Source organism: Talpa occidentalis, unplaced genomic scaffold (assembly GCF_014898055.3).
Source record: "Talpa occidentalis isolate TD23 unplaced genomic scaffold, MPIMG_talOcc4v2.1 talOcc4.8, whole genome shotgun sequence".
NCBI lineage: Eukaryota > Metazoa > Chordata > Mammalia > Eulipotyphla > Talpidae > Talpa > Talpa occidentalis.
In genome coordinates, this window is record NW_023605194.1 from 89,382,089 (window position 1) to 89,403,837 (window position 21,749).

General features: G+C 39.3%; 1 protein-coding gene and 1 non-coding gene across 3 annotated transcripts; both read left to right on the forward strand.

Annotated features, from left to right (window-relative positions):
• The first annotated feature begins 680 nt into the window (after positions 1 to 680).
• Positions 681 to 21,744, forward strand: BPNT1 (3'(2'), 5'-bisphosphate nucleotidase 1). 2 transcript variants are annotated; one of them, XM_037496227.2, is made up of 10 exons: positions 681 to 785; positions 6,321 to 6,459; positions 10,019 to 10,123; positions 10,811 to 10,918; positions 11,775 to 11,823; positions 13,819 to 13,910; positions 14,947 to 14,991; positions 17,814 to 18,011; positions 18,920 to 19,025; positions 20,276 to 21,740. In XM_037496227.2, exons 2-10 carry the CDS (start codon positions 6,340 to 6,342, stop codon positions 20,422 to 20,424), a joined length of 972 nt encoding a protein of 323 aa, XP_037352124.1. In that variant the 5' UTR covers positions 681 to 785; positions 6,321 to 6,339; the 3' UTR covers positions 20,425 to 21,740. The 2 variants fall into 2 exon arrangements, with proteins under 2 accessions (XP_037352124.1, XP_037352125.1); XM_037496228.2 differs by lacking the exon at positions 14,947 to 14,991 and having other exon boundaries at positions 20,276 to 21,744.
• LOC119234996 (U6 spliceosomal RNA) lies at positions 9,717 to 9,823 on the forward strand. Its single transcript, XR_005122753.1, has one exon. It is a non-coding gene; the product is annotated as a U6 spliceosomal RNA (small nuclear RNA).
• Positions 21,745 to 21,749: the final 5 nt, after the last annotated feature.

Below are 21,749 nucleotides of genomic sequence, written 5' to 3' on the forward strand. Positions count from 1 at the left end.
TGCCCTCCCGCCATCAGGATAGATGAAGGAACTCTGTGATCCTGAATGCATGCTGATGGCGGGCACCTGAAGTGGGTACACCTGCGCTAAGACTGTGCTTTTTAAGGGTGGCGTCACCTGGACGCTAGAAGAAGCCAAAGCAGACGCCGAAAGAGAAGCCAAGAAGCAGCAGAAGGAACGCCAGAGAGCCCAGATAGAGTGAAGACTTGCTGGGGGCTGGGGGGCCTGCCAGCCTCCCAGCCCCCCAGCCAACACCTCTGCCTGCCATATGCCTGGTGAACCCCAATAAAAGACCTGCAAAAACCACTGAGGACTCTGACTCCTCCTTTACCTGGTCTGTATGGGATCAGAAAACCTGCACTGTGCCTGTTCCTGCCCTTACAATCTGTCTGTTCTGCTCCCCACTCTGTCTCTGGTGAGTTCTCTCACCCCCTCCCCACCTCTGGCCTGTACCCCAGTTCTCAAACACATAAATAAATAAATCTTAAAAAACCAAAACAGACACACTTTTCTCCTCCATAGGGGGCGACAGCAGGCTCCAGGGGGCTTGGTGAAAACAAGGAGAAGTGGATTTTTGGAGCGGATCGGGAATCCGCAGGGGCCGTGGGAAGTAGCCGTTCTGCGCCTGCGCCTCGTGTCCCGCATGCTCAGTAGCGAGCAAGGGTTGCCCTCCGCCCTGCGCGCGCGGCTGACAGCGCAGAGCGCGGACCGGGCGTTGCGAGGCGGGTGTGCGCTGGAACGCGTTTTGTGCTGTCTCCACTAACTGCCCAGGCTGGTCACCGAAAGTAAGTTTCTTTCTTGTGGGTCAGTGCCAGGGCCTCTGGCAGATTCCCCTGACTGCATCCCTTTGCACAGATTTGAGGCGTTTCAAGGGAGGTAGGTTAAAAAACGAAAGTTTAGGTGGAGCCTACCTCCTCTTTCGCACCTGAGTTCTGGGGTGTCGGCATTTTAATGATTTGTGTGTGCTTTGATTTTCGTGCTGCGGCCTCTTGAAGGCAAGATATTGGGGGAATAACGAGGCAAATCTAGACATTGGGTCCGTCAGGGTACCCCCCGATTTCAGCTGTTTTACACCTGAAATTAAATTTCATAAGCACGCCAGGTATTCTTCCTACTGGCATTCCTGCGTATTTGTAGACTTGCTTGATATGCTTTGGTTTCCCTGAAAATATAATTGCTACTTCGATTAGCAATTAATTCCATTTCAGAGCTCCTACTTTACATTCTTGCTAACAAAGTCCAGGAACTTGTTCCCTCGCTCGGGCCAGCCCTGAGCAACCTTTACCTTACCTGTGCCATAATCACAAATAATCCGTGCAGTCGAACATTTCCTGTATTTAGAAAGCCATCGCTTCGCCCTTTCTACCGCTTGCGTGTGCATGCCCATTGTCCGTTTTCTACTGGATTATTCCTCATTTACCTATTGATATGTAAAAGCCCTTTTACGTAACAGAAATTAACTGCTTTGTCTAGTGATACAAAATTTGTTTGCCTTGCTTATGGTATTTTGGCAATATAGACGTTTTCATTTTTGTGCAGTCAAGTTTATCAATATATTCTTTCATGGGTTCTTAGGTTTGTTATTTTTATTTTTTAAAGGGAGGCTTTTTTTTTTAAGATTTATTTATTTATGCATACAAGAGCTGGGTGCAGGCCAGAAATGCAGGGGGTGAGAGGATCCACTGAGAGTGGGGAACAGAACAGGCAGACTGACTGAAACACACTGCTGAGGGGAGCAGCCGGCAAGATAGGGGAGGTCTGCCTCGCCATGTGTGTTTTTCCTTGGCTGGCCGGGGATCGAACTCGTGCTGCAGAGGCTGCGAATTGCTTCATACTGAGGTGCTTAACCCCTTGCGCCACCAAGGAGGCTCTTCTTAGGTTTTTTTAAATCATGTTTAAAATTCCTTTACCATCTTTATAGAAGATTTCACCCATGTTTTGTTCCCATATTTGTATGATTTGATTCTTTTAAAATGAAGCATTAATCTGGAATATATATATATATATATATATATATATATATATATATGACGAACTCAAAAAGATCCCAATAGTTTTTTGAAAGCTTAACAATTTCTATCCCTTTTATACACACATCTTTATCCCCATGGTTTGAAATACCACCGTTAGTGTTTTTGATCTCTCTTTACAATATATTTGATTCCATTAATTTGTCTCTCTATTCTGCCCAGGCCTAAACTGTTTTAATGACTGTAATTCAGTATATTATAACTCATAAGGAGAGTGTCTACTCATTTTTTCAGAATTTATTCTGTTATGTTCCATTTTTCTTTTTCATGATGACCTTGAACTTTAGCAACTTGATTTGGTCAGATTGCACTAGATAAATAATTACTATTTTGATGAAGAACTTGTTAGTCATTTTTTAGATCCTAACCCTCATAAAGGTCCCCACCATTATATTGAATTCAAGACCTGTCTCCCAGGCTGTGAAAAGAAACTGTGCATTTGATTCCTATTGCTTTTATCCTTCTAAACTAGACCTGTTGCAGCTATAAAGATTTCCTAAACAAAAAATAGTTTTTTTTAAGATTTATTTATTTATGCATAGATGAACTGGAGTACAGGCCAGAGGTGTGTTTGGGGGTGAGAGGATTCACCAGAGACAGAGTGGGGAGCAGAACAGGCAGATTGACTGAAATACACTGCTCACTGCTGAGGGGAGTAGCGGGTGAGTCAGCAGAGGTCTGCTGTGCAATGTGGGTAGTTCCCTGGCCAGGGATCAAACTGGTGCTGCAGAGGCTGTGAATAGCTTCACAGGTTGCATCTTAACCCCTTGTGCCACCAGGGAGTCCCCAAACAAAAAATAAATTAAAAAATATTTCTTAGATGGGATGTGTTAGGTTGATTGCCTTAAGTGTTATACAGTCTTTTTTTCAATTGTTCACTGAGCCTCAAGCTAGAAATGTTATTAATCTGTACTGTGATTCAGAGTCATATTAATTATATTACACCCCAAAGGTCAAAACAGTGTTTCAGAAGCTATAGAAATTTTGTGTCCTTAACACTACCCTAATATCCTTGCAGGATAGTCTCTGGTGAGAATAATCATAATAATGATGGTTAATCGGTATTACACAGTGCTTACCTGTCCCAAAACTTGTAAGTGCTTTATGTGTGTCAGTCACTTAATGATTGCTACAGCCTTGCTAAGGGATGTGGCTATGCAAGGGTGCCCCCAGAAACAGGCAGGCCCAGAGCCAGCCATCTAGGCTAAGGATGCAGTTTCACCGCACCTGTGCCAGCGGGAGGAACGTGTAGTTTCCTTTTCTCTTGGGAAGGGGGACCCATTCTCACTGTGTTTGTCTGCAGTCCCAGGGTCTTTGGCCCCTCTCCTCCCAGCAAGTGTTAATGGAGACAGGTATGAGAGCCTGTTCTCAGTCTTGATACCCCCAAGCCCTACCACAGTGCTACTTAAAAAAAGTCTTCCCCTTACTTTCACACTGGCCTAGTCAGTGATCAGCAAATTGGAGGGAATTCCTATGGGAGTGTGTGAGATAAAGTGTCTTGGTTGTACTTGTTTGTGGATTAGCTTTGTATTTAAAAAAAAAAAAAGGAAGAAGAAGGAATTACACTTTAAAAAATTGTTTGCCAGGGCCTCCCTGTTGACTCAGGGGATTAAGTCTTAGCACTGTGAAGCAATCCACACCACTGCAGCTGGAGTTTGATCCGCCACCAGGGAGCTGAACCACATGGCACAGCAGACCTCTCATGTCCCACCCACTGCTCCCCTTAGCAGTGTATTTCAGTAGATCCGCCTGTTCTACTCCCCGCTGTCTCTGGTGAATCCTCTCACCTCCCCATCCCTGCACCTCTGGCCTACACCCCAGCTCTTGTATGCATAAATAAATAAATCTCTAAAAAAAGTGTCAAAAAAACTGTCATCATAAAACTGAACCAAAAATTATTTATTGCCAGGTGAGAAAAATATATAGTACAACCCTCTACTGCTGTTATCTCATTTTACAGTTTGAGGCACATCTCTGCTTAAGTAGGCCACACAGCTAATAGGTGCCAGAGCCAGGATTTGAACACAGATAGTTGGCTTCAATACCTCTGCTGTTTTTCAGCAAGCTTTCAGAAAGACACAGTCACTAAAGGTGGTGTATGACCCAGAAGGTTGAAAAACTGGTAGAGAAGGTATAACCTGAATGCTGTAAGGAAGTTACCTGTTTGCAGGTAGCTTTTTGGCCTTCTCTGAGTCTACCTATGCCATCAACAGGTAATTCTCATTTGGAGTCTGGGAGGGGTATAATTTAAAAAACTACCAGAACTTTTTTCACAGATTTTGCATATTGCATAATATCATCAGCTAAATTTTCTTTATATAAAATATACCAAAATTATTTTTGTGTTTAGAAAATATGTAAGAAAAATGTTTGGACTAGGGGATAGTAATACTTCCTTACTAATTCATTTTGGATCAAAGAAGAACATCTGAGAAAATGGTGGAAATATTTTCTATTTACCAACTATTAATAAAAAGGATTTTCTGGATTTCTTTATAGCTCATTGTTGTGCTTTCCATCAAATCTAACTTCTTATATTCTTAAAAAACTGTTACCTTTTAAATGGTGGTTTATAAATATAGTTATACATTTTATGAGGAAAGTAATAGAAAGACAAAGCCTAAACGTTTGGAAGAAAATACTGTGGACTTAGCACACACAGAAGGAAGTGGTTGATCAAGTCACATAAATCCTGACAACATTTGAATGATTGCTTAACTGACTGAAAGATACCTGGCTAAATGATACCTGTGAAAAGCTAGAACAAAACCATACAGGGAGGGAAAATGATTGGCCTTTCACAAATGGAGTCTTATATAACATGAGGACTGTAGAGCATACCAGCCCATAATAAAATATGTTTAAGACATCCGGGTCATGCCATTAATTGTCTGACAACAACCTTTTCCACTGTAGTATAAACCCAATATTGACTAGTCATGGATAGAAGGAAGTAGAGGTCAGGCCAACAAAGCATTGGCTAGATTACTTCTCTCTTTGAGATGTTCGAAATATCGTAAGTAATAATTTTAAGTTTATTACACTTGTAATGCTTGGTATGCCAGGAACATTATATAATGGCATAATATAGTATAATGAAATGTTGATGTAGTAAATAAACTAGTAAATAAATGTAGTAAATAAATGTTCATAGTATAATGAAATGTTGATGTAAATAAACTCAATTCAAATATAGAGACAAACCCCTTTAATTTCCACTTCATTCTGGACACAGTGGGTCATGACCTTACCGATTACAATTCTGTCTTCTTCTGATAGGATTTAAATACTTGTTGATTGTCTCAATTTTGTTCATAATCACTGTGAATAGAATGTAGATGATGGAAAAAAAAAAGTTAGGAAGAGGTTAAAATGCATCAGAAACTGGTGGTAGAATGAGAACTGTTGTTGATCTGAGGTTTCCGATGTCCTGCATGTTCTGTATCATGTACCCTTACTGCACTGAAATAATGTTGACCTGATTTGATTAGTGGTGGGAGATCTTTTGTCATAGGTTGCTTTCTAGTAAACATTCTAAGGCCCAGAGATAAAGTGTCCCGCTGGTGGGAGGGGAAGCAATAGAACTGGGGTGGATGGGGGGCAAGTTGAGAGTCATGATGCTATGTGCACCAGGAAGGCCTCAGCTGACCCCATAGGCATTCGGAAGAAGGGATGCCCATCACAGTTGGGGCAGCAACCCTGTTAGAGGGGGCAGTGGCCTTTAACCCCTGCTGTTGACCAGGTTCAAGTGAAATGGCTCTTCTCAGCAGATATAGTCTCAAAGAAAGATGGCAGCTGAAGGGCACCTGTTTGCTTTACTCTTAGCAGCCGGGAAATATGTCTTTCAGTCCCGGAGGAGTTTGGGTGGCACTTTCCAGCATCAGAATACTCACTGGAATTGCAGGGTGTACATTTATATTTTCAAAGAGCAATATACTTCATCCTAAAGGCTGTTTTTTCTATATTTCTCATTGGGACCAGGGACTTGTCTTAACATTCATCATGTTTCCAGATGAGTGATCATATTTAGTTAACTGACTTACTCTAAAGGGATATTCATTGATTTACAGAAATGAATTGTAGTCCCATCCAGTCCTCTCCTTTTTAATTAATCCATGCATGCACTTACATTCCTGATGCTATATATTCCTTGTTTTTTTCTAATCTTCTTTTAGTAATAATTTACAGTTAATTGGTGCAGCCCCAGGTAAGTGCCGATTATATGTGTTGGGTAGAATTCAAGTTCATGAAACCTGTAGTTGACTTTGAAGGTAACAGCATCTCTCTCAGTCCCCCTCTAGGGCTCATCATGGCGTCTGGTCACACTGTGCTGATGCGGTTGGTAGCCTCAGCATACTCTGTTGCTCAAAAGGCAGGCGTGATAGTCAGACGTGTTATTGCTGAAGGAGACTTGGGTATCGTGGAGAAGGTACTGAAAGCCTCATCTTGTTTCATACCAACTTTATTTTTGTTCCTTGAGATTAGCTGACTGCTGTAATAACCTGTGCCAACTTTAATACAAAATGATCAATGATCCCTTACAGAAATCACAAGATCCCTAATTCACATGAGCCCTGTTTCTACTTTGAAAATGACTCCAGACTTCTTGTAGCCAAAGCCAGTGTTATATGACTGAACTTACATGACTGGGCCTTCTGACTGTGTCCAGCCCCAAAGCATTGTAACTGAGCTTCAAATCCTAAAATCTATCATATGCAAAGTCACGCAGTCCTTAGTGAACTTGATGTGTTTGCTAAAAATCAAATCAGAACCCCATATATCCAAGCGTTTTTTTTTTTTTAAGATTTAATTTTATTTATTTATGGATACAAGAACTGGAGTGTAGGCCAGAGGTGCAGGGGGTGAGAGGATTCACCAGAGTGGGGAGCAGAACAGGAAGATCTACTGAAATACACTGCTGAGGGGAGCAGCAGGAGAGAAAGGAGAGGTCTGCTGTGCCATTTGGGTCAGCTCTCTGGTGGGGGATTGAACTCATGCTGCAGTGGCTGGCAATAGCTTGATAGAGCTGAGACTTTAACTCCTGTGCCACCAGGGTACATAATTCTCTCTTTTTTAAAAAAAATTATTTATTTATGCATACAAGAACTGGGGTACAGGCCAGAGGTGTGGGTGGTGAGAGGATTCACCAGAAACAGAGTGGGGAACAGAACAGGCAGATTGAATAAAATATACTGCTGAGGGGAGCAGCGGGCAAGTCAGGAGAGGTCTGCTGTGCCATATGGGTATTTCCCTGGTCAGGGATTGAACTCGTGCTGCAGTGGCTGTGGATAGCTTCATAGGTTGCGTCTAAACCACTTGCACCACAAGGGAGGCCCGGGATACATGATTCTTAAAAGCAATGCCACCACATGTTGTGAGACATGAGGGGCAGAAAACATAGTTTTTCACCTTTTTCCTAGGCTTTTTTTCCTGTTTAGTATAGAATGCAGTTTGACTGGTCTGTATCCTCAGCCTTTAAAAAAATCCCAATATGCCTGTGCTCTAATTTAAAATACCATTTCCTTTCTAAGATTTAGCTATATTTCATACTACAATTTTTAAATACAGGTTTCCATATGTTGACTTTTTCTCAGATTCTTTAAGGAAGATTGTATTATAATTTTACCCTAGTGAGAAAATTACAGGATATGCTTCACCATTAACACTTCAGTGATTTAAAAAGAATTACAGTGAAATCAGGCATCTAAAAAATTGAGGACCATATATATGAGTAAAAATCAACTTAGAAACAAGTTCCTGTGAGCCAATTATGCTATTCAATAGGAATACTTTTAAAAATTAAGAGTAGAAATCATAAGAACAAATAGAAGTAGTATCATTTCCTTTTCTGATGGAATTATTGACTTAGTAGTATAGGAAATAGACATACGGTGTCTTGTCGTAAGAAAAAAATTTGTTACAGTCTCTTATTTTTCATTTTCAAAGAAAGATTCAAGTCATTAGTAAATCTATAGATGACATCTTGATCCACCATTAGGTATATTCATAACTGGGTGAACAGTGTTACCCAAAATTGTAACTAATTTTCAACCCGAAAACATCCTTGGTAAAACATTATAGGACTGTCCTCTAGCTCTGTCCGTTTCTCTTTAAGCATTTACTTAAATACGATTTAAAATATTTATAATGTTATGGAAGAGGAGGATACAGAGAAGTATGCTTATAAAGTTGGCAATGAAGTGAAGCTAGGAGGACCAGTTGATGTATTAGATCAAAGAATATGTATTAAAAATATTTGCAGACTTTGAGAAACATTGGCTAAATTCAACAGGATATTATCACAGGAATGGAAAAAGGTTTTAGTTGACCACTTCCACTATCAAAGATACACCAACAATGTAAAACAGCTACTTTCACAAGGCTACTAATCTTATTGTCTTTTTTATCATTTTCTCTTAAAATAGGAATGGAAAAAATTAGAAAAAGTACAGCCGTCATCCATCATACTAACACTGCCAGTATCATGGATTGTTTCTTTCCAATTTTTTTCTCTACCATCACTTATTTTGTTTAAATTGATTTTATTTTGTCATGATAGCAGCTGTGCCACTTTGTAGCTGGTAACTTAGGTGTAATAGAAATACAGTGTTCAAGTTAGGAAGTAATACTCTCACTATCCTCCTTGCTGGTCAGGCACTGCTCATACTTTGCATTCACCTGTTGACACCTTATTTTAAAAGAGCAAAATCAGATTTGTCACACCAAGGACTCAGAATGATGAGGTCTGGCACTTTGTCAGTAGAAAGAGCAGAAACTATTTATTTTAGAGAAGAAAAAGGTTGCTATGGCTTCCTTAATATAATCAAATGCCTGTCATTTCTGTTTTTCTCTGGAGAAATGGTCTCTAAACTTGTTTGAGTTGTAAGAAATTTTCAGATTTAACAATGCTTTTAAGTAGTTTCACTGTACATTTATTTATAAAGCACCTACTATGTGTCAGAGACACTGTCTTTGTGGCTCTACATGCTAGCAAAATAGTACTTCGCATTGAGATAACCAGCAAACTTTAGTGTGGCATTAAGTGGTTTGCTTTTCATGATCATTCCTTTACAGAGTATTGTGAAAATTCTATTGTTTAATATAATCTGTAAATCCACCTAGCCAGGCATCTACAAATTGCAACATGTCATAATTCTCTGAAAGCAAAGAAACAAAGGAGGTTGTGACTCAATCTCAAGGTTTTCTACTTTGTTTCTGGAGTGTGACCTTCTAATATGTAGAATGGGGGGGGCGGGGCTCATAGGTGAGCCATATAGTAAGTATTCTGCTGTTTGTTTCATATTTTTTTATTTTAGAAATGGGAATTCTTTCTGTATGAAAGAAATTGTCTATATAAAGAATTGTCCTTGGGGGCCTCTTGAATTGTTAGGATTGAGATTAGTGAGTAAAAGTTACTGAAGAATCCATATATGGGATATCTTTGCAGTAATTAGAGGTACTGTTTTTACCTTTGACTGCCTTGAAAAGTTATGAATTTCCTGTTAAGCAAGAGATTAGAGCAGTTGCTTATGATAGCAATTTATGAATTGGGGAGATAATGTACTACATAATTTAAAAGCTCCTTTCCAAACTGAAGCCACTATCAATCCCGTGAGAATAGCCACACCAAGAAACTGGTTGATTCATTTGGTGTGTTAAGTTCCATGAGTCTAAAAACAGATGGTGGTGCTCGCTTCGGCAGCACATATACTAAAATTGGAACGATACAGAGAAGATTAGCATGGCCCCTGCGCAAGGATGACACGCAAATTCGTGAAGCGTTCCATATTTTTACTTTTTGGGGGTGGGGGGCGGGAGGGGAAGGATTGGGGTCAGAATGGGGCATTTGCAATTGTATGGGGGAATATAAAAATAAAATTTAATATTAAAAAAAAAATAAAATAAAAACAGATGGTGAAACAAGCACTCACGGAATCAGAAGACTACACATTTCATAGTAATTCTACAATTCGTGTTCTTTGTTGCAGACCTGCGCGACTGACCTGCAGACCAAAGCTGACCGCCTGGTGCAAATGAGTATATGTTCGTCACTGGCACGGAAATTCCCCAAACTAACGATCATAGGGGAAGAGGTAAGACTTCTCAGGGATATAGTGTTGTTTTAATCCTTGCTTACCATGTGAACTGATAATTACCACTTTAATTATGTGTATACCACTGTTGTGATCTCAAGTATTATATCTAGTGTTTTTAATACAAAAGCCATTAATGTAGTCCTTGGACTTACAGGAAATATCTGATTTTAAAATATATTGGCCCATTTCTAGGCTGATGTTGCAGTTCTTCACCACAGACGATATAACTACTGTTCATAATTGGCATTAAACTGTAAGATGACAGAGTTCTAGAACTTCGGAATGAGATGGGTTTTGCTGCTTCTGGGTTTTGTTTTTAATCAGGTTTACTTGCATACTTTCCCAGAGATGGGAACATGGTAACAGTGAAAGAATTGACACCTCATGCAATTGAGAGACTGGAAGTATCTAATGTCAGAGTCCCTGTTTCAATAAGTTTTTACACTTAAACATTCTTTTAATGTTAAATTCCACTTAGGATATTGGCATTGTGACCCTTTGTAGTCAACTTTGATGAGCCACATATGGTCATTTTTGCAATTTTTTTTGGTTTTCTTTAAAAGCTCTGGACATACATCATGAATAGGAAGGACTAGGGCAAACTATGGTGCTGCGGTTCTTCTAATAATGAGAAAAATCAGAGTGAGTTGAAAGCTTTAGTAACATCCCATGTTCCTGCTTTAGGATCTGCCCTCGGAAGAAGTCGATCAGGAGCTGATTGAAGATGGTCAGTGGGAGGAGATTCTGAAGCAGCCGTGCCCATCACAGTACAGTGCCATCAAAGAGGAAGACGTATGCTCCTGAGTATTACTTTAACTCTCTATTCTTCATTTTCATCACAGTAAAGGAAATAAAGTTTGCCTGTTAGTAGTTATAAAATGCAGACAATCAAGAACTTGAGATCTTTTAGGGCAACACAGAAGTATCAGGCAACCACACAGAATGTCTGGCTTTCTCATTCTGCTGGTTTCCTCTCCACTCTGCAGCTATTAATACTGTGTTTTTATGCAATACATCTAACTTATAAGTTTGGTAGTAAAGCATTTGATGAGTAATTGGGGCTGGGAAGAGGTGAAACACATCCCTACCTTATCTATAACAGGCCATAGAAATCCCTTTGGTTACTTTTATTATAGTTGCTCACATTAAATCCCTGGCTTCAGAGATGTCTGGAGTTTGTCTTTATGTCTTTAGTTTCCAAAATTGGGGCGGGAGAAATATACTTGTTTTTAATTTTAATTTTATTGAGGTAACATAGGTTTTTAACACTGTATGTGATTCAGAAGTGTAGGATCATACCTCTTCAGATGTACGTTACCACACCTCACCAAGGCACCCAGGGTCCTTCACTATGGTCCATTGTGCTCTGCCCCCCTCCTTCCCCCTACCCCTTTCATACAGATTTCTAGGGTTTGTTAATTGATTGGTACTATCTTATCCTTTGTCTTGTTTCTTTATATTCCACATATAAGTGAAGCGATCCAATATTTATTCTTCTCTTTTTGACTTATTTCACTTGGCATGATCCCCTCCAGTTCCATCCATGTTGTCCCAACATGGAGTCTCTTTTTGTAGCTGAGTAGTATTCCATTGTGTATCTATAACACATCTTCCTTTAATTTGGATATATTTTTTTTTCTTTTTTTAGCTTGTGGTCTGGGTTGATCCTCTAGATGGTACCAAGGAATATACTGAAGGTTAGTATCTCTTTTGTCTTTGAACATGACAGCAGGATTGGTATATGATGTTCACTTGTAAACATTTGCCATTTCATATGTTATGTGAAAAGCTGGTGTCCATATTTTCTGTGTCTGTCCTATAGCTTATTTGTGCTCATCCTTGATAACTCTTATAGGCCAATGATGTCATCACTATACACACTCTACCAGCCCCACAATCCAGATGTCCTCCAGATGAGATAACTAACACACTAAACCCATCTTTAAACAATAATGAACCCCCAGCTTTATTAATAGAAAGACAATGCAGTGCCTCCCCTTGGTGGCGCCACCGTTAAGCGCAGGGCTGTAAAGCTGCCCACAGCCTCTGCAGTGCCGGTTCGGTCCCTGGCCACCAGCGAGGGTCCCACATGGCAAGCAGACCTCTCCTACCGCCCGCTGCTCCCCTTAGCAGTGTATTTTGTCGGTTTGCCTGTTCTGTACCCCGCTCTGGCTCTGGTGAATTCTCTCACCCTCCTGCGCTTCTGACTGTACCCAGTGCTTGCATAAATAAATAAATAAATTTTTTAAAAAAAAATAGAAAGACAACACGGAGCAGATGTCCTGTCCTTCTCAGCCACCACCAGCCTCCCATGCCCATCCCGCTTTCTTCTATCTTCAAACCACTTTTTCACATCACAGCCTCCCTTTAAATGTGGGTTTTGAAACACAGTATACTGTTCCTCCTCTCTGAAATTATTTAAAATGAGAAAAAATAGAAAGCAAATTATTTATTTATTTATTTATTTTAGTATTAATTTTTAAAATTTTTTAAATCATTGTTCATTTTTAAACAATATTTGCTTCCCCCACCCCCTCAGGTGTAGTCCCCATAGAGTTTCCTTCCCCAATGCACCCGTGCACCATCACCTCAGTCCCCTGGGCTCCTCCCTCCCTCCCTCCCCCCATCCCTCTCCTTCGTCCTCCCTTGCAGTATGTCTGATTTATAATCATCTGTTTTTGCTTTGTTGTGTTTTGTACTGTTAATTATTTTTTTATACTGATGTCTTAATTTGGTTCCCCTATTATCCTGCTATAAGTGAAACCATCTGATATTTTTCTTTTTCCTTCTGGCTTATTTCACTGAGCATAATTCCTTCTAGTTTGATCCATGTTGCTGCAAATGGCATGAGTTTATCTTTTTTGATTGCTGAATAATATTCCATTGTGTATATGTGCCACATCTTCTTGATCCAGTCATCTATTTTTGGGCATTTGGGTTGAGAAAGCAGCAAATTACAATAAAATTGCTAACAGGAAAGTAAGAAGAAACAGACTGAGTGCTAGAGTTTTTGGAGCAAAGCATAAGCTTAGAGTTCTATATTTTAAATGAAGATCTTTGTGGGTTTCTTATTTTGGTTCTCAGCTTCATGGCTTAAAAAATATTCTCAATGACTAGAAAAAACTACTTTTCTTTGCTTGGACGAGTCAGATCTATAATGAGTGAGTTGTGTGTATGCACTGAAAATGTCTCTGTAATCCACCGGGAAACAGAGAAGCTCTAGACAGCTTCAGTATATACAAGTACCCAGACAGCCGAGAATCTGCATTGTAAAAATGTTGCTAGTTAATCCTAATGCTGTTTGTTAGTCTATGCCCCTCACTTGGAGATACCTTGCTTTGGAGTCTGGAATGTTGAGTGCAGAGAGAGATCCTGGAAAAGGGTGACTCAGCAGATGGGGGTGAGGAGGCAAATGGCGTACAGGAGAATCAAATGATACTGGCTTCAGTCATGCTTTATTTAGTTTACAAATCATACTGATGAGAAAATAATTGCCAGTTTTGTTAAGTGGCATGGACCCTACTATCTCTGGTCAGTTCTCCTATAATTTGTGCATTTTTCGATAAGATGGATCCTGAAAGAGTTCTTGCAAATTCCTTACCTTTACTGAAAAAACAACTTGGAACAGTGGGTGTGCTAAAGATGAGTCATAACATGAGAGCATCTGGTTGATACTTATTTCTTCTTCATAGGTCTTCTTGATAATGTAACAGTCCTTATTGGAATTGCTTATGAAGGAAAAGCCATTGCAGGAGTTATTAACCAGCCATATTACAACTACCAGGTATGACTGAGCAATACAAAAAGATCCTGTGAGGTAACTGACCATAGTGTGTTCTGTGCTCCTGGTGTGTCTAATCCAGGGGCAGCTAGCTTGGTTGCACATGCAGTAATCTGGAGAGCTTTTAAGAATGCAGATTCACATCCCAGACCTATTGAATTAGAACTTTTGAGCTCATTGATTTCAAGAATGTACATTTTTGTAGATGTGTGTGCACTGTGTACATTACATATATTTTTATGCATTCCTGCTAATTCAAATGCAAAAGTTTGGAAATAACCCAAATGGTCCTTGATTAGCTTGGTCCTCAAGATACCTGATTTATAGGTGGTTCTTGGCACACTGAAGAAACAAATTATTTCTGCCAAGACAACATGCTGGTAGTCCAGCTGGTGCTGATAACAGGACTAAATGTGCTCTTGCTCTCTTCCTCCCACTTTCTCTCTCTAATCTGCTTTGACTTCCTGTTATACTTTCAAGAAATTATCTTCCTAAGAAACATCAGACCAATGTAGTTCCAAAGCAGGAGTATATCATTAAATCACAATATATTTTAAAGGTCAAGATAAAACTTTTAAGGTATTTTCATAGTGTACTTAGAAAAATTTTAAGAAACAAAATAGGGATTAAAACTTCTGAATTTCCAGGTTGAGTTAAGAGCAAGATTAATATCTTCTGCTAAAGTAAATGTTTTTTTTTCCTGACATTTCTAAAGAATGTTTTATCTACAATCATATGCTTTTTAGAATTATTTAACTAAAATAGTTCTGCATTACTGGGAATGTCTTATTGAACTGTTTATATGGACGTTAGTTCTTTTAATATGCCTCTAATGTATTTTTATATGAAGACACAAATTTGTGCTAATTTATAACTTTAAGTTAATACTTGTATATAGTATTTAAAAGAAGGGTAATCCTGCATAGCTAACTTTGTAATGCATGGCATTTTCATCAAAAAAGAGATAAGTGCTTAGCAGTTGTTAATAATTTCCATCACTTCTTTCTCAGATTAGAAAAATTGTATTCATTTTCCACAGAACAATGAAAAGGAGAAGTTAAGGGAAGCCAGGAATGAAGCAAAGGTGAGAAAAATAGCTAGAGTTTTGGCCCCACCAGCAGGTAGGAAAGGGGTAGGCCACCCGTGCACCAGGTTTGTCATGTCCATTCCACATACAGTTCATTTTCTCCTGTCATCTCCTTTGTCATCTCTCTTCACCACATTCCTTTTCGTACCCTCATTTTCTCCCTTTTCTCTTGCCTCTTTGCCTTATAATTCATTCCAACAACGAGGACAGCAGTTGACTCTTCCATTTTGAATAATAATCATCATAACCACAGCTAAATGTATCAATAGCTTACTCTGCTGAGTAAGGTAATACTCAAAGTATTATCTCATTTAATATGCAATGCAGTCCTTCAATGACATCTTTGTCCCTGTTTTAAAGAAGAGTAAACTGAGGCAAGGGACTTGCCCTTGACCCAATTGTTTAGTGGCAGCTATGGGATTCAACCCCTATCCAAGTTTTTACCCTTTGTCTGTATTACTCTCTTGAGCCAGATAAAAGACTTAATTTAGACTTTGTAACTGCTTCTAACAAATACTGAAGCTGGTAGACACCTAATCGAAAGAGCATAGCTTAGTGCAAAAACAAAAACAAAAAACCCACCAGTGCATCTTTATTCCAGAGCTTGTATGTTAAACATTGTGAACCTTAATAAACTCACCAGTGAGATGAAAAGACTGGCCTTTTCTCCACTCCTTCCCTGCCGAGAGTTGGTATGGAGCTTGTTTTTTTTTAAAAAAAAATTTATTTATTTATGCATACAAGAACTAAGTTTGACTTAACTTTACATACAAGGCCAAAGGTACAGGGGGGCAGTGAGAGGATTCACCAGAGACAAGAGGGGGGAGCAGAACAGGCAGATCTACTGAAATACACTGCTGAGGGGAGCAGCTGGTGAGTCAGGAGAGGTCTGCTGTGCCATGTAGGTCAGCTCCCTGGTCAGGGATTGAACTCATGCTGCAGTGGTGGCCGATAGATTCGTAGTGCTGAGACTTAACCCCTTGAGCCACCAGCGAGGCCCTAGTGTGGAGCTTTTGAAGGTGAGTCAGTGAGAGAAAAGTAGTCAGGAGCACAGAGGAAGGCTGGGGACTGCTTTGTGCGGTGGCATTAACTCCACCTGCACACCAGAGTCCTTTGTCTCATCCTCATGGCTACATATTCTTTTCCAGAGGGATATGATTTTTTAGAGACCAGAATCCTCAGGTCTACACTTTAGTACACTCTCCTTTCATATTTCAGAATGACTGGAAAGCTGAATTAATAAACATGGTAGGTTTCTTGAACTCATGAAATCCATCCCAGTGGTCAAGCTGAATCCTCAGCAGCAGCTCAAGCCACCATCGAGCCTATCTGTCCTTTCCAGATTCCAGCCTCTCCTGTGATATCACCCCAAGAGGGAACACGAGAAGCACATGCACATGCATTGAGAGCCTAGTGTGTGTTCACTGCTTCCTCTGCGGGCCTGGCGGCAGGGAGTACATGAGCAGAAGACCTTCACCTGTCTGCCGCTCAGGGATTGCCTCACCTCTAAAGCGTGGCCCTGCCCAGTGACACACTCTTCCCAAGGAACTCCATTTCCACTGATGGATTATTGCATGGGAATAAAGCTAGCATTTCATCCCACTTTGGCACCACTCTGAAGGGCCCTCCGAGCCTCAGAGTGCTCATTGGGTTAACTGAATCTGTCTTCTTGTTGCATCACAAGAACATCACAATTTCGTTCTCTGCCCACTCCAGCTTCCTTCCCTCTGTGCTGCCCAGGGGATCCATCCTGTCACATCAGCATATGTCACTCTTACAGCACGCAGGGCACTGTTGTGGGGTGCTTCAGGGGTTCTGTTTGGAAGCACCTGACAAGCTCCCTGAGGCAGTAGAGTTTAGTGAAAAAGAATACTGACCTTGAACAGAGAAGTTTGATTTTGAGGCTCCTAGAACTCTTTGGTCAGGTTACTCACTGATTCCGAAGCTCACTTTTCTCATCTGTGAAACAAAGAGGATCAGACCACCTTCATGGGGTTGTTGGAACGATGCAGTGAGATAATACATGTAAACACTTAGTCTCGGGTGTGGTACATGCTTAGTATTTGTGAAGTATATGACTGTAGTGTACAGTATCTGCTTAGTATCTTAATATTATGGTATTTTGAGGACTTCAAGTTAATCATTTTGTGCATCAGCTTTACTTTCCATGAAATGCAGGTTATGCTTTGCTACATAAAATGTAGAGTTGCAGTAATGTAGTTGAAAATTCTTTGAGCTCTGCAAAGGAAAGGAGAGACCCTAAGTTTGCTTCCTTGTCATTTTACAACTAAAATTCTCCGTAAAATCTTTAACTGCAACTGCTTTATCCATGGCTACTCCTCAGTATCAGCCTATTTAGTTACTCTGTCTTTATAACAGCAAAATACACAATCGCTGCCACCTATACCCACTGTGACAGCCCTTCGTGTTTCTTAGGCAAACAGAAATGGTATGTGGCATTCTAGTTCCTGAGATTGCAGTGCCCTCTGCAAACAGCTTTTTCAGATATAATCATGAAATCACTGGATGATTCAGAGAGGGACAGGAGTTAGTTCCCTTTTCCTGGAAAGCTCCCAGGAAAGCCCAAAAGTTCCCATCAGAACCTTGGAAACCCTGTTATGAAGCAAAATGAGAATAACCAGTTCATTCTCCTAGGAAAACGGCTTTGTTGATGATACCGTTCTTGTACTTCATGACATTAGCATGTTTTTATTTGTTAACTATCATAAGGTGACTATAACTACATATTCTATTTATAACTAGCTAACATTTTCTCCAAATGATTTCAAACTTTGCTGTTGTTTCACTCACTCACACAGGCAGGACCAGATGCCGAGTTGGGACGGACAATCTGGGGCATTTTAGGTTTAGGAGCCTTCGGGTTTCAGCTGAAAGAAGTGCCTGCAGGGAAGCACATTGTCACAACGACCCGTTCCCATAGCAACAAGTTGGTTACGGACTGTGTTACGGCCATGAACCCTGACAGTGTGCTGCGTGTGGGTGGAGCAGGAAATAAGGTATGAAAGATGTTTGTCATCCATTCTGAAATGCCACTGAATTACAGGGCTTTAAAACAATGTAAAATAAGTTTTAGAAGAGATTAAAGTTTGTAATGTTACCATGAAAAGCACCTTTCAGCGACATTTGAATTTTACAAAGATCTGATGCTTCAGGTCTTTTTCAATCAGAGTTCAGTGATAAGTCATTAGGATCAGACCCCATGTCTCTTGGCAGCCTTTAATTTCTTAGGAATCTCTCTTGGATTGCTACCTACACCTTTGTCCTACCCACTCTAATGAGGGGCCTGTCAGCCCCATCCTGGACGCTTCTCTCATTCTTTCATCTAGACTTCTGTCTCCTGAGGAAACTGGGAAATGGACACAATGTTACCTACATTCCTAGCCCTAATCTCATCTGATTGATGATACACCTGAGTATCATCATTATGACCTCCTCCAGGTATCTCAAATTCATCATGCCCAGTTGGAGCTTATCCTTCTCCAACATGCCCCTGGGGCATGATCATTCCTCTTCCCATTGCCTAGCTTATTAGTGGGCTGGTTGATATTTCTCTAACTTTTATATAATATTGGTTAGGTTTTCCACAAGATTAAAACTTAAATTTTCTCCATTAAATATATTTTGTTTTGCAGTAAGAAAAAACAAAACATTAAAAGCAGAAAATTTTCTCTAACTTGAAATCCTTGAGCTTATCTGACCTCTCTCCCCCTCACGTCACCAGGCTTGTGCACATCATCTTTGTATTTCAACACTCGGATATTTAAACCAGCTAAATAAGGCTTTACGCTAAGTTGAGTCTGATAAAAGGAACCGATGAAAACTACTTGATAGAAACAGCACTTTTTCTTATTTGTACTTCATATCATCTCTTGGTTGAGAGACAATTGTTATCTTTACCTTGCAGATTATTCAGCTGATTGAAGGCAAAGCATCTGCTTATGTATTTGCGAGTCCTGGATGTAAGAAGTGGGACACTTGCGCCCCCGAAGTTATTTTACATGCCGTGGGAGGTCAGTCCATTGCATTTCAGGAAATTACAGTTTTTATGTCTTGCTAAGAGAGTATTTCAAGCCTATTACTTTACCTAGACTCTTAGGCTGTAAGAGATAGGAGGAAATTTAGAGATTATCCACTCCACCTCCCCTTCCCCCATACCCCTACATTTCATAGATGACAAAGTAGCTTTTCAATAATTTCATTTTTCTTTGGAATACACTCTATGTACAGTTTAATTACACCCTTATTGATATATGATAGCCTTACTTTTATGGGTTTTTTCCTTGAAAAGTAAAATACTCATTATTATTGTCATCACCTTACTTATTTCTTTTAAGCAAATAATGATCTATATTTAAGATCATAAAGTTAGATTTTTAAAACATCTAAATGAAAATATTACAAATATGTACACAATAAAATTATTTTTTACTTTCAAATAGACATGAATTCCTATCTACTGTTAAGCAAAACACATGATTTTTTATTCTCTCATTTTCCTAATATAGTTGGTGTTGATCTCTGATACCATAATTCATGACAAAGAAGTTAAATTCATCACAATCCATCCTCATCTAGATGTTAAATGAAACTTATATAATATAGTATTATACAATTCTAGTTTATGTACATACTTCATTTCAGCTATTACCAAATTAAATGTTAATATTAAATTCTGGAAGGAAGAACCACTTTGGAAAATGGGAATAGTGGTGATGAAGTATAACAAATAGGGAGAGTAACTGCCTCAGGAAAAGGAAAATTAATTGATGCTAGGGGTTAAGCACCACACTATGAAGTAATCCGCAGCCCCCGTCAGCCTGGGAGAAACCCACATGGCGAGGCAGACCTCTCCTGTCTTGCCCACTGCTCCCTTCAGCAGTATATTTCGGTCAGTCTGCCTGTTCTGTTCCCCACTCTGTCTCTGGTGAATCCTCTCACCCCCTGCATCTCTGGCCTGTACCCCAGCTCTTGTATGCATAAATAAATAAATCTTTAAAAAAAATATAAATTGAAAATGCTTAATTAAATTACATTTAATCAGGGAGAAAAAATAAATTTTTATGCTTCAATTAGTCACAATTGCTCTACAGTCTTAAATTTCAAGTGAATTAAAACTTAAACTTTATGGTCACTCATTATCGTCCTTTTGTATCCAGAATTAATTGCACATTATTGATAAAGAAGCAAAAATCACTTAAAAATAACTAGAAACCTAATGATCCAATCAGCCATTAATACTGTATTAATGTTTCTTCCACAGGCAAGTTAACTGATATCCATGGAAATGCCCTTCAGTATAACAAGGAGGTGAAGCACATGAACTCTGCAGGGGTGCTGGCCACACTGAGGAATTATGACTACTATGCAAGTCGAGTTCCACAATCTGTAAAAAATGCCCTTGTTCCATAAAAAACAATCTCATTAGGAGAGGGACTCAGTTCTCAAAATAATACATTTAAAACAGATTCAGTGGAATTAGGCTCCACCTTTACTTTATTCATTGCTGATCAGCAATTTATATTTAGTTATTTAGGAGTAGAATATAGGTTTAAGGAACTTATCTTGATAGTTAATCAACCAGACCAATTTTGACATCTGGAAAATTTATAAAGTCAATATCATATGTCTCTTTCCTCCTTCTATATGGAGAAATGAAAGGAAGGTTTTGTTGCAACTGACCATTCAGGTCAGTTGTTTAATCAACATTCCTATGTACAAACCAAATTACTTTAGAGCACAGAATCACAAGTTATCTGAATGTCGTTCTTGTTTTTCACAGTAATTTTTAAAGTTTTCCTACACCAGTTATGAATATACTAAAATGTCATATATGTTGATGAAACAGATTTATGGGAAAAGTTTCTTTATAATAAATTATTTAATTCTAGTTCATGGTATTAACCAGCTTTTTAATATTTGTAAGTATTTGAAAACCATAAATTCTCTATTATGGACATTCTTATGGTTTCATCATATTGTTTAACTGTAGAAAGTTAAGTATGGCCTTTATTCCTTCCATTGGGAGATTATGATATATGCTATCAAAATTCTTCCAACATTCTGCCTATTTTAGGTCTCTGTCTAGTGTTTTTCAATAAATTTCTCTGCTACTAGATTAAGTACCTGGTTTAAATTAATCATCCTCAAACCCAGCTGCGCATACAAATCACCTAGGAAACTTCACAAAGTACAGGTTCACAGTTTCTACCTCATCCCTACAAAATCTGTTTCGGAGATAGCTGTAGGGTGAGAGGTTTTATTCTGATGTAGGTGCCTTTTCTAGTCTGGAGAGGGCTATGTGAAGACATAATCATCTTTGAGGGTGTGTTGGGACTCCCTTGTCATCGCTCAAACACTCAAGTTTCATTTAATCTAAGCAGTATCCCCACTGAAAACAGGGATGTCTTTAGGAGGTTAAGAGAAAATGGGGGCATGCAAAAGAATGAAGCTTGACCACTACCTCACACCATACACAAAAATCAACTCAAAATGGATTAAAGAACTAGACATAAGACCTGAAACCATAAAATATATAGAAGGAAATATAGGCGAAACACTATGTAATTTGCACATCAAAGACATCTTTACAGACACATCACCCAAAGCAGTGATAGTGAAGGCAAAGATAAACAGCTGGGACTACATCAAATTAAAGAGCTTCTGCACAGCAAAAGAGACAATAACAAAAACAAAGAGAAACCCCACCAACTGGGAGAACATTTTTGCACCCAACA